The following is a 13,372-nucleotide window of genomic DNA, read 5'->3' as shown; positions in this document are numbered from 1 at the left end:
TGTTTTATAATGAAAATTTCCTTTTGCATACTGAAGTTCTAAACCCTCTTTGCAAATTGATCTTATAATTACCTCGAGCTGACGTTATAGGGTTTCATTTTAACTTTAAGCAACTAATAGTCCCACAAAACAAGTTCATTTTTCTAAATTCTTATACCAAATCATGAATGAGGGGAAAGGCAATACAATATGTTTACATTTTCACAGCAACGAAACAAATTTTTAATAACCATAGTTACATGAGTGTGAGGTAGAAAACATAAATCCTTTTCCAAAAATGCCATTTGGGGGGCACCTGGGTGGCTCAGTTGGTTGGGTGGCTCAGTTGGTTGAGCGTCTGACTTTGGCTCAGGTCATGATCTCACGGTTCGTGGGTTCAAGCCCCCCATCGGGCTCTGTGCTGACAGCTAGCTCAGAGCCTGGAGCCTGTTTCAGATTCTGTGCCTCCCTCTCCCTCTGACCCTCCCCTGCTCACGCTCTCTCTCTCTCTTTCTCTCTCTCAGAAATAAATTAAAAAAAAAAAAAAACATTAAAAAAAACCAAAAGTGCCATCCTGTGCGAAAAAAATTCTGAAGTGTTTATTAAAAGAACATCTTTGATTTATTTATCTATCTACTTTTCAGAAGACATATTAAAAGATATATTTCCAAAAGCAAGTCAAATCCACAGAGTTCAGGAGTCCAATTTTTAAAAACTTGAGAAGTTAAAATGAGATTTTTCTCTCAACCAAATGTCTATGTGAATGTATATCAGACCGCAGGTGGGTAAATCGTGTTATCTAGACAATATGTCTGGCTTGTAAATATTATTTCAACATTCATACACTTAACAAAAGTCTACAGTAACTGTCTTCAGGTTCCACCAAACTCTCACTGCATAGCTGCATTTATTCCTTTCAGGAGAAGACCTGGGCTCCAACAAGAATGTCTGTCCCGGGGACACCTGGGTAGCTCAGTCGGTTGAGTGTCTGACTTCAGCTCACCATTACTGAATTTGAGCATCAGGCTTGCTGCTGTCTGTGCAGAGCCCACTTTGGAGCCTCTGTCCCCATCTCTCTCTGCTCCTACCATGCTCGCTCGCTCTCGCTCTCTCTCTCAAAAATAAATAAATATTTAAAACAACAACAACAACAACAACAGTGTCTTTCCTATATGCTGATGTGTGATCTGACTCAGCAGAAACGGGGTTGGGTGCTAATGCCCAGGAATTCATCTCTGAGCTTTTAAATGATCTCTAAGCACAATTTCATGAGAAGTCTAGAACTGCTCAGAATCTAGGGGGTAGCTGTTCCTGCCAGAGTCAGATGAGAAGTTTTAAATATCAACAGAGGTAGTTATGATTTTTAAAATAACTATTTTTTTTTTAATTTTTAACGTTTTTATTTTTTATTGAGAGACCAAAGAGAGACAGAGCATGAACATGGGAGGGGCAGAGAGACACAGAATCTGAAGGAGGCTCCAGGCTCTGAGCCGTCAGCACAGAGCCCAACGCAGGGCTCAAACTCACAAACCGCAAGATGATGACCTGAGCCGAAGTCAGATGCTTAACCGACTGAGCCACCCAGGCGCCCCTAAAATAACTATTTTTAATTCATTTGTAAATATGCTTATGTATAGACATGATTGTGTTTCTGCTTCTAAGAGGATATAAAAAGACTAGCTTCAAAACTTATGTTTTTAATTATTAGCAACCTTGAATGATGACTTTGAAAACTCTTGAATGGGCTCACACTAATTTAGTTGAGCCCCCTCATATAGGTGCAATAAAGCGTTTCTGATATATAAACTTAAATGAACAGACATGTAATTAGATATTTCTTTGGACCAAAGAACCTGGAGCTGCAAGTTACATGATGCCTCATTGCAGTAGCTCTATTTTTCACTTCTCTTTCCCTTGAAACAATTTGAGTGCCCTGAAGTGTGGTGTTATGTTCCACCTTGCTTTGCTGAGTAGGACCTTGCAGTTGCCACTGGACAAAACATCTGGGCTCAAGTCTGCTCTGCATTATCCTTGACAACTTCCAACCCAGGCCTTACACATCACTGCTTCACTAAGCATTACCACGTGATAGTCCAAATGTGACAGAATTGGTGGGATCAGTGGGGATGTAAAGTGGCGCAACCACTATGGAAAACAGTATGGAAGTTCCTCAAAAAATTAAAAACAGAACCACCACATGGTCTAGCAATTCCACTTCTGGGTATTTATCAAGAAATAAAACATGAACTCAAAAAGATATCTGCACCCCTGTGTTCACTGCAGCTTTATATATAATAGCTATTATATGCAGCAACCTAAGTGCCCATCAATGGATGAATGAAGAAAGAAATAAATGTGCACGCACGCGCACGCGCGCGCACACACACACACAATGTAAATCATTCAGTCGTAAAAATGAATGAAATCTTGACATTTACGACAATATAGATGGACCTGGAGGGCATCATGCTAAATGAAGTAAGTTAGAAAAAGACAAATACTATAGGACTTCACTTCTGTGTGGAATCTAAACAAAACAAAATCCGGACTCATAGATAAAGAGAACAGATTAATGGTTGCTAGAGGCAGGCAGTGGGGAGTTGGGAGAAACGAGTGAAAGTTATCACAGGTTAAAATACATTTTTAAGTGAAAGAAAATGTATTTAAACTTTACATGATATTGAGTGTCCTGTGTTCAGCTATCTCCTCTATAGTTAGAAGGAGAGATCCTTCCCTCAAGGGTGAAGAAGAGGTGATCAGAACATACTCAAGCTTTTATCATGCATCACCAATAAAAACACACAGATTTAGAAATATGCGTGCTCACTTCGGCAGCACATTTGCTAGAAATATGTACTACTAACAAAAATGTTTTACACGCACATTTAAAGGGGAAACACTGTTGCTATTTACAGGACATAGTAATCAAAATGTTCAAGTACTTGGAGAAATCATTATGAAAGTTGTAGTTTAAGGACAGATAAGATTTAAATAAGTAAAAGACAGCATCTTAGGAGAGGAAAAGACTAGGAAAATATTGTTGGGAGAAAGTGAAGCACTAATAGGCCAATTTAGTTGTAGGGAAGTTATGAGGCGGTCGTCTGGCAACTTACATTAGTTCAGGTCACATTATAGAGGCTTGGCAACATGGAAAAAGATGGCTAGGTCAGAGACCCCTCAGGAGAAAGAAACAGAGAACTCCAGAGAAGGATTTGATAGCATGGAATTAAATGTCAGGTAGGAGACTGAATGATGACTGGTAAGATTTCAGGTACAGTGGACTGATATTAGTGACCTAGAGCGAGGTAGAAAAGCATTATACCATAGCTTTGAGAGCTTTGGCCCTGAGGCAGACTGTCTGAGTATGAATTCCAACTCTTCCAGTATATACTCTGTGACCTTAGATAAGTTATTTAAACTCACAGTGTAAAATAGAGTTAGGAATAGAATCTGACTATGAGTTTATTAACGGATCAAATGACTTAATATAAAGTTATATATAATACATATGTGACTCATAGCATGCATTTAATGAATATTAGTTTAAAAATTTTTTTAATGAAAGGCACAGGGTCTAGGCTGCCTGTCTATATATTTTCATGTGGAAAGAGGGAATGACAGGAAGGGGGGCCAAAGCCTTGAAATGACATGAAGAATCAGCCAGAATATCAAAGTGTTCTAGCAGGCTTTTATTGTATTCTGTGGTAAATTGTTAACTGGCTAGGAGCTACTTTAGCTCTATAATATAGTAGTTCTGAAGTTAACCTACATGGCTGTCAAAGGTTATGCGAATGAAAAGTCTCAAACAATTGTACAAAACTAAATTGCTTACTCAAAATCACTTCAGAAGAACTAAAAAGAAAACAATACATTTGTAGCTATGGTGAGCTGGTGAAGTGTTCACAGGGCGGAAGCTTTTTGCTTATAGAAAATAAAAATTAGTACAAGTATTTTACCTTGGTTTTGGCATTGACATTTGCACCCTGCTTCAGAAGAAAGTTGACCATTTTCACATTTCCATAGTGACAGGCCACAATTAAAGGAGTGTAACCAAGCTAAAATAAATAAACACATAAATAAATAAGTACTCTTAGTGGCTAATACTCAAAGGGAGAGGGGTTAGGTAGAATTTCAGTTATGGTATGATGGGTAAAAATTCTATTCCATTGTGCACATATTATTTAGCAGACACAAATGCGGATTGAAGCAGATCTCGGAGCACAAGGAACTTCACACCAGCGAAGGAAATCAGACATGTGTGTGACTTTATCTGACAAAGGCCTGAGAGAGACACAAATAACTGACTCCAAAAACAGAGATGAGAGATGGAGTCTGATAGCAGGATGTTGAAGAGATGCATGAAAACTGTAGCTTAGGTGGGCTTGGAAAGCTTAATAGCATAGAGAAGGAAAAGCCATTTTAAGACCGAGGGCTTGGAGGCAAGTAAGTACAGGAGAAAAACAGCAAGTCATTTGGACTGGCAGAAGCAATAAGGGAGAGAGGGTAGACTTAAGCCAGCACATTTAGAACCTTTTTTTAAAGAGTCCTGATATCATGATCTCCACTTAGAATTGATTCCAGCAAAGTGGAGGACCATTATAGATTTGTGAAGAAAAGAGAGTCATAATGAATTCAGAACAGACTTTTGAGGAGATGGGCTTGGACTTGGGTGACCTAAATGTGGGCTACTGGGAGTCGTCCAGGTCAGAATGTGTCACAATATAGAACGTGATTCGCTTTACCTTTGTGTGAGCATCCTGGTCCGCCCCATGCTTAGTAAGAATGTCAGCAACATTGACTTTATCTTCCTGGGCTGCGAGGTGTAAAGATGTGAGTCCACTCTGTAGAGAGAATGCAAGCAAATTTGAAGAAGAAGAATATATATTTCATCATCTATTTTGTCATGTCTTTTTAAAAAATCCTAGAAAATTGATAGTGTCTCCCTAGAACCTGCAACTTTTGATATCTAAGACAAACCCTCCAAGTTAATATGTCTTTCCATTTAAGACCTGTTCTCTAAGTTCATCAACACTTCCAACAACAAATTACATTTTCTACATTTGGGCACTTATAATGTGAGACTTAAAAATAACTCAGCTAATAAGCTTCCAAGACAACATTCATTTCAAATCCACCTGTGCCACCTACTGAAATTATTTACTCCCTTAAATAATCAGTCATCAACCCACTTCTACCTTATAACTGTAGCAATACTCTATATTTTCATCAATAAAATATCTCAATGTAAAAAGTGTACCAAGTTATAGGAAATGAGTTGAGAATCGTTTTCTCCAGCACCCAAGGGTAGTATACTATCTTGGAGGTTCCTCTAAATGCTAAATAGAAAGTGACCCCATCATTTATTTATAGCACCATAATTCGGCCAGCTTTATGTAAAATGTTTGGCATATACACATCAAGTGAATATTTTGGTTAATTGTACATGCAGTTAAAGTACAGCTACAAGTTAATACAAGATGAAAGCATAAAGAAAGGAGAGGGAAAAAGCGGTTTATTCAGTCAATGCCACAATCTAGCAGCCTCACTACATGTGCAAGCAGTTTCCAAGAAAAACTGACATTAACAGAGTACCTTTAAAACCTAAATCATTTGTGTGTTTATCAGGTGTTGTCTGAGTACCTTTCATATGCCAAGAAGTGTTCTAGGTATTTGAATATATCAGTGAACTAAAGTTTCTGCCCTCTATGCTAGTTAATAGTATATTCATACCATATGTCTCTCTCCCCTACTATTGCTCAGATACCTAGTATATTCATCCTCTTCCTGTACATTCTGGAGTTGGCAACACATCCCCTCTCCCACCCCCACCCCCACTCCTGCTCTCCCAATTCACGTCCAGTTAGAATCGACCAGCCCTCCTCCACCGGATCACCCCTCTTCTCCCTCCCCCCCAAATCCCGCCATGGATTTGCAGTCAGGTTAGGTTGAGACAGTTAAGCCATGTTCTTCAAAATTCATAATCTCTAGCTAGGGTATACTCCTAGAAATGAACAAGACCTCTGACCTTTATAAAACATAGGTTGATATGTACAGAGAGAAAACATTCTCCAATTAGAGAGAAGGTTTTTCATTTGAGGACTGGGGCTTTTTAATCCATATAATTTTGGCTGAGCTCAGCTTTGAGTTCCATAAACAGTCAGGATGAGATGGCAGATAGACCCTTTTACATTAAAGTGTCCTCACTTCTTGGGGCACCTGGGGGACCCAGTCAGTTAAGCAAACTCCTAATTTTGTGGTCTCACAATTGGTGAGTTCAAGCTTCATGTCGGGCTCTGCACTGACAGTGTGGAGCCTGCTTGGGATTCTCTCTCTCTCTTTTCTTCTATTCCTCCCCCACTTCTGCTCTCACTCTGTCTCTCAAAATAAATGAATAAACTTTGGAAAAAAATGACTTTTTAAAAGTTTATTTGTTTGTTTTGAGAGAAAGAGAGAGAGTAAGTGGGAGTGGAGGAGGAGCAGAGAGAGAAGGGGAGAGAGAGAGGATCCTAAACAGGCTCCACAATGTCAGCACAGAGCCCGATGCGGGGTTCGAACTCATGAACCATGAGATCATGAACTGAGCAGAAATCAGGAGACAGATGCTTAACTGATTGAGCCACAGAGGTGCCCCAAAATGTCCTTCTAAACAAACACTATAGACTCCTAAAGTATAAACAATATGAGTATTAAGACAAAACAGGAGTTTCTTCCTCATTTTGATTTTCTTCTTAGGAAAATGCAAGCATAAAAATATTTCTCTTTATGGACACAATTGGTGTTTTCAAAATTCTATTGAAGTGACTACTAAGGGAAATGATCATCGAATATCTCAAAGACATTTTTAGCGGCATGTCAAATATATGTGCTGTTTTCTATACTATTTGCAGAAAGGGTTTTCTACAATATAAGACTGCAAACTAACAACCAGTAGGAAAGTCCTCTATACTTTATTATGATAAAATTGCATACCTAAATCAAACTATGAAAACTTTTCTAATACATCAAGAAAATAGAAGATGTTGAAGGACTTCTTTTCAAAAAAAGGAATTTATTTCCTAAGATGTACTAGTGGACTCTACAACTGGTTTTTATTATCACATGGTGATGGGATAAGAAATGTAATATAATTTCTATATTTTAGTTCTTAGTTGAGACATGATCATTTGGAGAGTATGAAATTATGGATTTCAGTTTGGTCTTGAATAGCAGAAGAACATATGCACTTTTCAAAAGCACTGGGAAAATGTATTATTGGCTTGGTTTTTACCTGCAGTTGTGTTTTCTCATTATAATACCAACCAAAGGGTAAGGTTATACTTTTATAGATAGATTCTATATATTGTATTATTATTCAGATACATCTAAGCATATTTACTGAAGTTTATTTCTAGTGACAAATACATCATACCTTCATTTGGGACACCACTCAAATGTAGTATTGAAATCATTGTTATGAAGATAACATAATTTGTTTGTGGTTCAAAGCTGAATACATTTCTTCACTGTGAAGTATGCAACTCAAAAATATTCAGTCCATATTTGCTGACTGACTGATAAAACTCCCTCAAAGGAAGTAATATGTTTTGAAGAATGCCATCAGGAAGGATGTAGTTAAGTGATTCCAGATATGAGTATACCATTTTTACAAATTTAAAAAAGCAGTATCAGAAGCATTATATGATCCACTGAGTGTTATGTGGAAACTAATTTGACAATAAACTATTTGTAAAAAAAAAAAAAAAAAGAAGCATTATATGATCAGTTTCATGAAATGTCTGGAATTTCATCTAACTCAAAATTTTGCTTGATTTATTTATGGATTTCTTGTGTTTATTTTCAAATGCATATTTGTTTTTAATGGACAATAAATACTCACTGCCCTCTTCATGTACTGATGTTAAATGAAGTATTCTACCATTGGTGTCATAGTGAGAATACCCCCAGTAGGTAAATGACCACCTGAATGGCATGATTTCAATGGCCACAAGGAAATCCATGCCCCAGACTGTAATGGCAGCTGATACATTGACTGTAAGGCTTCATCATGTTCATTCATGTTAAAATGCAAATAAATATCTTTTGGAGGGCTAACTCTATAATTATTTTTTCACTATACTTTAAAAAGGATCTGTGAGGACTTTAGATAGATAACATTGAAGTGTAAAAGGGCAAGGGGTTTATTGGAACATTTCTGTGTGATAAAGACACAGAATCGGACTCTAGAGGCATTCAAGACAACTGTCTTTTTCATAGCTATTTCTAAAGGACATAATGCTACATAACCTACTAATAAACGTTATTGAGACCAATTTACAACTGAGTCTCCAAAAGCGTTAATTATCTCAACAGATGTAGGAAACATTGTACTTGTGTATTTGTGGAAAATCCTAAGAAACTTAACTTTCACTAGCCCTAGAACTTGTGTTACAAAAAGCATTAAGAGATCTAAATGATGAGCTAACGTGGGGCACCTGGGTGGCTCAGTCAGCTGAATATCCAACTCTTGATTTCAGCTCAGGTCATGATCTCACAGTTTGTGGGTTCGGAGCCCTGCATCAGACTCTGTGCTGTGTTGGTGCGGAACCTGCTTGGAATTCATTCTCTCTCTCTCAAATAAACAAATAAACTTAGAAAAATAAAAATAAATAAATGATGAACTAACTTATAAATATAGGTTCCAATTTTTAGTTTCTCAGTAGCTGACTCCAGTGGAGTATATATTAAGTATAATGTATTACTATACATTATAGGTAGGTAATTATATAGGTAATTATAGGTAGGTAGGTATGCAGGCAGGTAGGTAGGTAGAGTTAGAAGATATATAGAGAGAGAAAGCGGAAGATGTATAGACAGACATATACTTGTAGAGTCCAAATATATTTTCCTATTTGAATAATATCTTTTCCCCTTATTCCTCACTGTTGCTCTATTGTGTGCTTATCCTCAAAAGCCATTCTCTGGAGAAAGGCTTAGACGACTGCAGTTCTTTATTAAAAGAACTTAATTCTTTGGCCCCTGCCACAACTACTCAGGCTTGCTAGGCTGAAGTTGGCTCAGAAGTCTGCATTTTACTGAGTTTCTTGCCCCCACCCCCCAGCCACCCAGGTGTCTCTGATGCTCAATCAGGCTAAGCAAATGGCTTGGGTAGTGGCCAGGGACCAACAGTTTAGAAGCAGTTGTTTGGGCCAGGTCCCAGGTGAACTGTCACCTCTCTCTGTAACTCTCTCCCACTCTCACTCTCTCTTTCTGAAATTTGGGATTAGGACCAGCAAGTACTATGGCAATCTTGATTGACTGCTCAAACTGCAGTGACGTTAACTCCTGGGAGCTATAGGGTCATCACTCTGGTCACAGATACAGAGAAACAGAGAAAGCAGATCTGCAGAGATAGATAAATGAAACTGACTTGCAGGGGAAAATCAAGATTCAGAAATGTAGCCATATAGGTAGAGAGTCTGCTGCTTGCTTCCCTGTGGTTTTCTAGTTCCTCATAAGGCTTGACTGTTATGATCCTTGAATTCTATAAGATATCTCTATTTCCTTTTAACTTATCCCCAGTTTTTGTTCCATGTTATCTTTGATTGGTTTCTATTTACATTCATCTGAGAGACTCTTGGCTAAAACAAGAGGCAAAAACAAAATACCTTGGTTGACATGTGAATATTGGCTCCCTTATCCAGAAGCAAGGTGACCATATCCGTGTGCCCCTCCTGTGAGGCCAGGTGGAGTGGGGTTACTCCTTGCTTTGTTACAATGTTAGTCTCTGCTCCATAGTTCAGGAGTGTGGAAGCTATCTGCATTTGGTTCTTCTTGGCAGCAATATGTAAAGGAGTATAGCCATTCTATTAAAAAAACAAAACCAAAACAAAACATACATATATATTGTAAGTTAAACACTTGCCTTAATATATATCTTTGAAGGAAATAAGAATCTCTCATCAATAAAAAAATTAAAAAGTGGGTTTACAGTAAATCTAGATTCTTACCCATTAAAGTTCCCATCCAACAACATGCACCCATATCTTTACAACCAACACAAGGCACCCATTCTACTGTAAGACAGGCAGAGATACAAAACCCCCAAAGCTTAACATCTCCTTCTTATAATATAGGTTGTCTCCTGCAGAACAACATAAAATAAGCCGGGTTCCTTTTCCTTAGGACTGTCCTTTAAACATCTGGAGATGGTTTTCATGTCTCCCTTTAGTCTTCTTTTCCAGGTTAAAGTTCCCCGGTCCTTCAACTATTCCTGATAGAGGCCCCCTCTCTAGACCTCTCCATTAAGGAGGACATGTTCTAGACTGCTTCTAGTTTGTCAGTATTGCTCTTGAATTGTGCTACCTGGAACTGAATGCTATTACTTTGGATACGGTTTTAATAGTAAAGAATAGAATGGAACTTTGTGTGGTCTTGTTATAACACTCCTGCTATTATGCTTCCGGCTGGATGGTACTTGTTACTTAATCAATAGCTATTTAGCAAGTAGCTAGCATATGCCAGGCAGTGTGTGGGGATACAAAGGTGGACAAGATACAATCCCTGTCTTTAAGGGGTTGCATTCTAGTGGAAAAGATATTTTTTAAAAAATTAGCTTATATTAATCCTGTAGCCAGGTAAAATCCTAGATCTTCCATTGTTTCTGTGAGCTCAAAAATAGAAATATGAGGCTACTAGTTTTATGCGGGAGTTTGTAGAGAAGACCAGAGGAATTCATACTTTGCTCACAAGAGCTAAACTTTAAACCCTGCACTTAGTTGAAAGAAACAAAAAACAGACCCGTGGAACAAATGTAAGTATGGAAGATGTACTGTTCCTTTCCTTTTCTTTTCCGAAGGTAGAATTTTCTTTTTCTGGTAGAATTTTCCATGAAAAATATGTAATAGAAACTAAAAATGGTGGCTTTGCCACTAACTGTGATATAATGAAGGTAAAGGCGGCATAATGATCAGTTGCTTCTTGTGAGTCTATCATAAGAGGTATTTCAGGTTATGTTATTTCCTGAAGTCTAACTGCAAAGGTAATCAAGAAATAAAAAGTAATTTTCAGAATTTAAATGTCTCTATATGCCATCATCAAATCTTGTTCCTCAATGTCCTACATTTTCTATCTACTCTATCCCATTTCTCCAAGTAAAAGTAAGGCTCTTTCAGTTCAGAGAAATGATATTCCCTTTAAGCTGCTGAGGGAATTTGGCAACTCTCCTTAGAAGCCTTTTCATGATATTATCATAGGTCCCAGATGCTTCAGGTGTTCTACAACATTGCACTTGGAACCATGAGTTCTATTAAGGGACACATAAATTTTTATGGACCATATAAGTTTAGTATTTTTTTGGCACTATAGTGTGTTTTCTTCAATCCAAACATCCCCCATCCCTGCACATAGGCTCTACCAAAATTAGGTGAATTATCAGAGTAAATCTGCCAAGGTTAGGAAGTCAGACACTTATGTAGAGAACAGGAGATTTTATCAAAACAACATAAAAGATCATCAAAGAGAGTGTCAGTTTTTACAACATAAGAAATCCGACTGTCCAGTAGACACTTGATCTAAAAGATCTGAAGAGCCCTCATATCCCATGTACAGTGAAACTTCTTAGAATCAAATAACTGAAAAAAAAATCTAAAAAAAAAACAAAAAACTAAGAAAAGCTCTGAGCTCTGGTAGAAAGAAGCAAACAGATTCTAAGCCCCAAGGAATGTACCTGTGGCTGAGACAGGTGGTTACAGTGAATAGACAGTCAAAAGTGGAGATGGGAGAGGCGCCTGGGTGGCTCAGTTGGTTAAGCCTCCGACTTCTGCTCAGGTCATGATCTCATGGTTCATGGGTTCAAGCCCCTCTTCAGGCTTTGTGCTGATGGCTCAGAACCTGAAGCCTGCTTCAGTTTTTATGTCTCCCTCTCTCTCTGCTCCTCCCCTGCTCATGAACTCTCTCTCTCGCTCTCTCAAAAATAAATAAACATTAAAAATTTTGGAAAAAAAAAAAAAAGTGGAGATAGGAGTGGGGTCCCACCACCGGGAAACCTCTTGGAGTGGCCCCAGAGGACTCATGCTCATCGACAGGCTGGGGTGGATGAGCAGAAGACACCAGAGAAGTCTCCTGAACACCCACCCTACTGTGAACTCCGGAGTAGAGGACTGTTCTACCTGGTCTTCTGGACTCCATGTCTGTGCCTAAGAGAAAGAACCATACACCGTAGAGGCTAGAGATCAGGGCTGTATTTTTCTCTTTGGCAAAACCATACAAATTATTTCATAATTTAGATCTTCTCTCCCAAGTAGATTGAGAGTCTCTTGTGAGAGGAGAACAATGTTTTACTGTAACCCTTTCTTTATACATAGTAAGAGTTCAAGTGAAGTATTGTTGGACATTGATGAAATCTTTCATATCTATGTTGAGAATAGCCAGACTGGAAAGTTAATGAAAAAAATACTGTCATATTAAGTGAGCAGATATTTTTATTCCATAGAAATAGTTTCTTAGTCTTCATTCTTTTATCTACATGTATTGCGAACCCACATAATACTGTATGAGATAATTCAGGGATATGTAAGTGAATATGACATAATTACTGTCCTCAAGTAGTTTACAATTAGTAAGAAGAAAGACATCAAAGAAATACAGAATTGATGAGATTACTGAGAAAAGGATATCAAGGAATAAGAATGATAAACATAATTATAAACATTTGCCCTCCTATTTTGATAGTTTAAGTATTATATTGTTAGTGTATATATGTACCAATAAAATATGCATATGTATGTATAAATGTATATATGTAGACATATATATAGTTATGTGTACATAGTTATATATTTATAATATTATACGTAACATACTTATATACAAAAATATGATATTGTACAGAATATACTTTTTACATAATGTACCCCAGTTTATTATAAATGTATAAGTATGTAATTTTAACAGACATGTGAGTACATATGTACCTATTTGTATGATAGAAGTAGTCTAATTCTCACTCTACTGCTTTGGGACACAATGGACCTAGTGGTTAAATTGCTGGTTCTAGCAGCACCTGGGTGGCTTACTCAGTTGGGCGTCTGACTCAATATCAGCTCAGGTCATGATCTCCCGGTTCTGTGGTTTCCAGCCCCGTGTCAGGTTCTGCACTGACAGTGTGGAGCCTGCTTGAGATTCTCTGTCTCCCTCACTCTCTTCCCCTCCCCTACTCGTGTGCATGCTTGTGTTTGCATGTTCTCTCTCTCACAAAAATAAATAATAAACATTAAAAAGAAAAAGAGTACTGGTTCTAGGGGCATCTGGCTGGCTCAGTTGGAAGAGGATGCGACTCTTGATCCTGGGGTTGTGAGTTTGAGGCCCACGTTGGGTGCAAAGATTACCAAAAAATATAAATAAATTAATTAATTAA

General features: G+C 37.8%; 1 protein-coding gene across 1 annotated transcript in view; it reads right to left on the bottom strand.

The window, feature by feature from the left end:
• Positions 1 to 13,372, bottom strand: part of ANK2 (ankyrin 2) — a 221,727-nt gene that overhangs the window by 87,521 nt on the left and 120,834 nt on the right. The window contains exons 17-19 of the mRNA XM_077754996.1: positions 9,624 to 9,821; positions 4,722 to 4,820; positions 3,936 to 4,034 (exon numbers count right to left, since the gene is read on the bottom strand). Coding sequence (XP_077611122.1) covers positions 3,936 to 4,034; positions 4,722 to 4,820; positions 9,624 to 9,821 — 396 coding nt within the window. The remainder of the gene's footprint in view (positions 1 to 3,935; positions 4,035 to 4,721; positions 4,821 to 9,623; positions 9,822 to 13,372) is intronic.

Source organism: Crocuta crocuta, unplaced genomic scaffold (genome assembly GCF_008692635.1).
Source record: "Crocuta crocuta isolate KB4526 unplaced genomic scaffold, BGI_CrCroc_1.0 scaffold52, whole genome shotgun sequence".
In the NCBI taxonomy this organism is placed as follows: Eukaryota; Metazoa; Chordata; class Mammalia; order Carnivora; family Hyaenidae; genus Crocuta; species Crocuta crocuta.
This window is presented reverse-complemented; position numbering and strand designations above follow the sequence as displayed.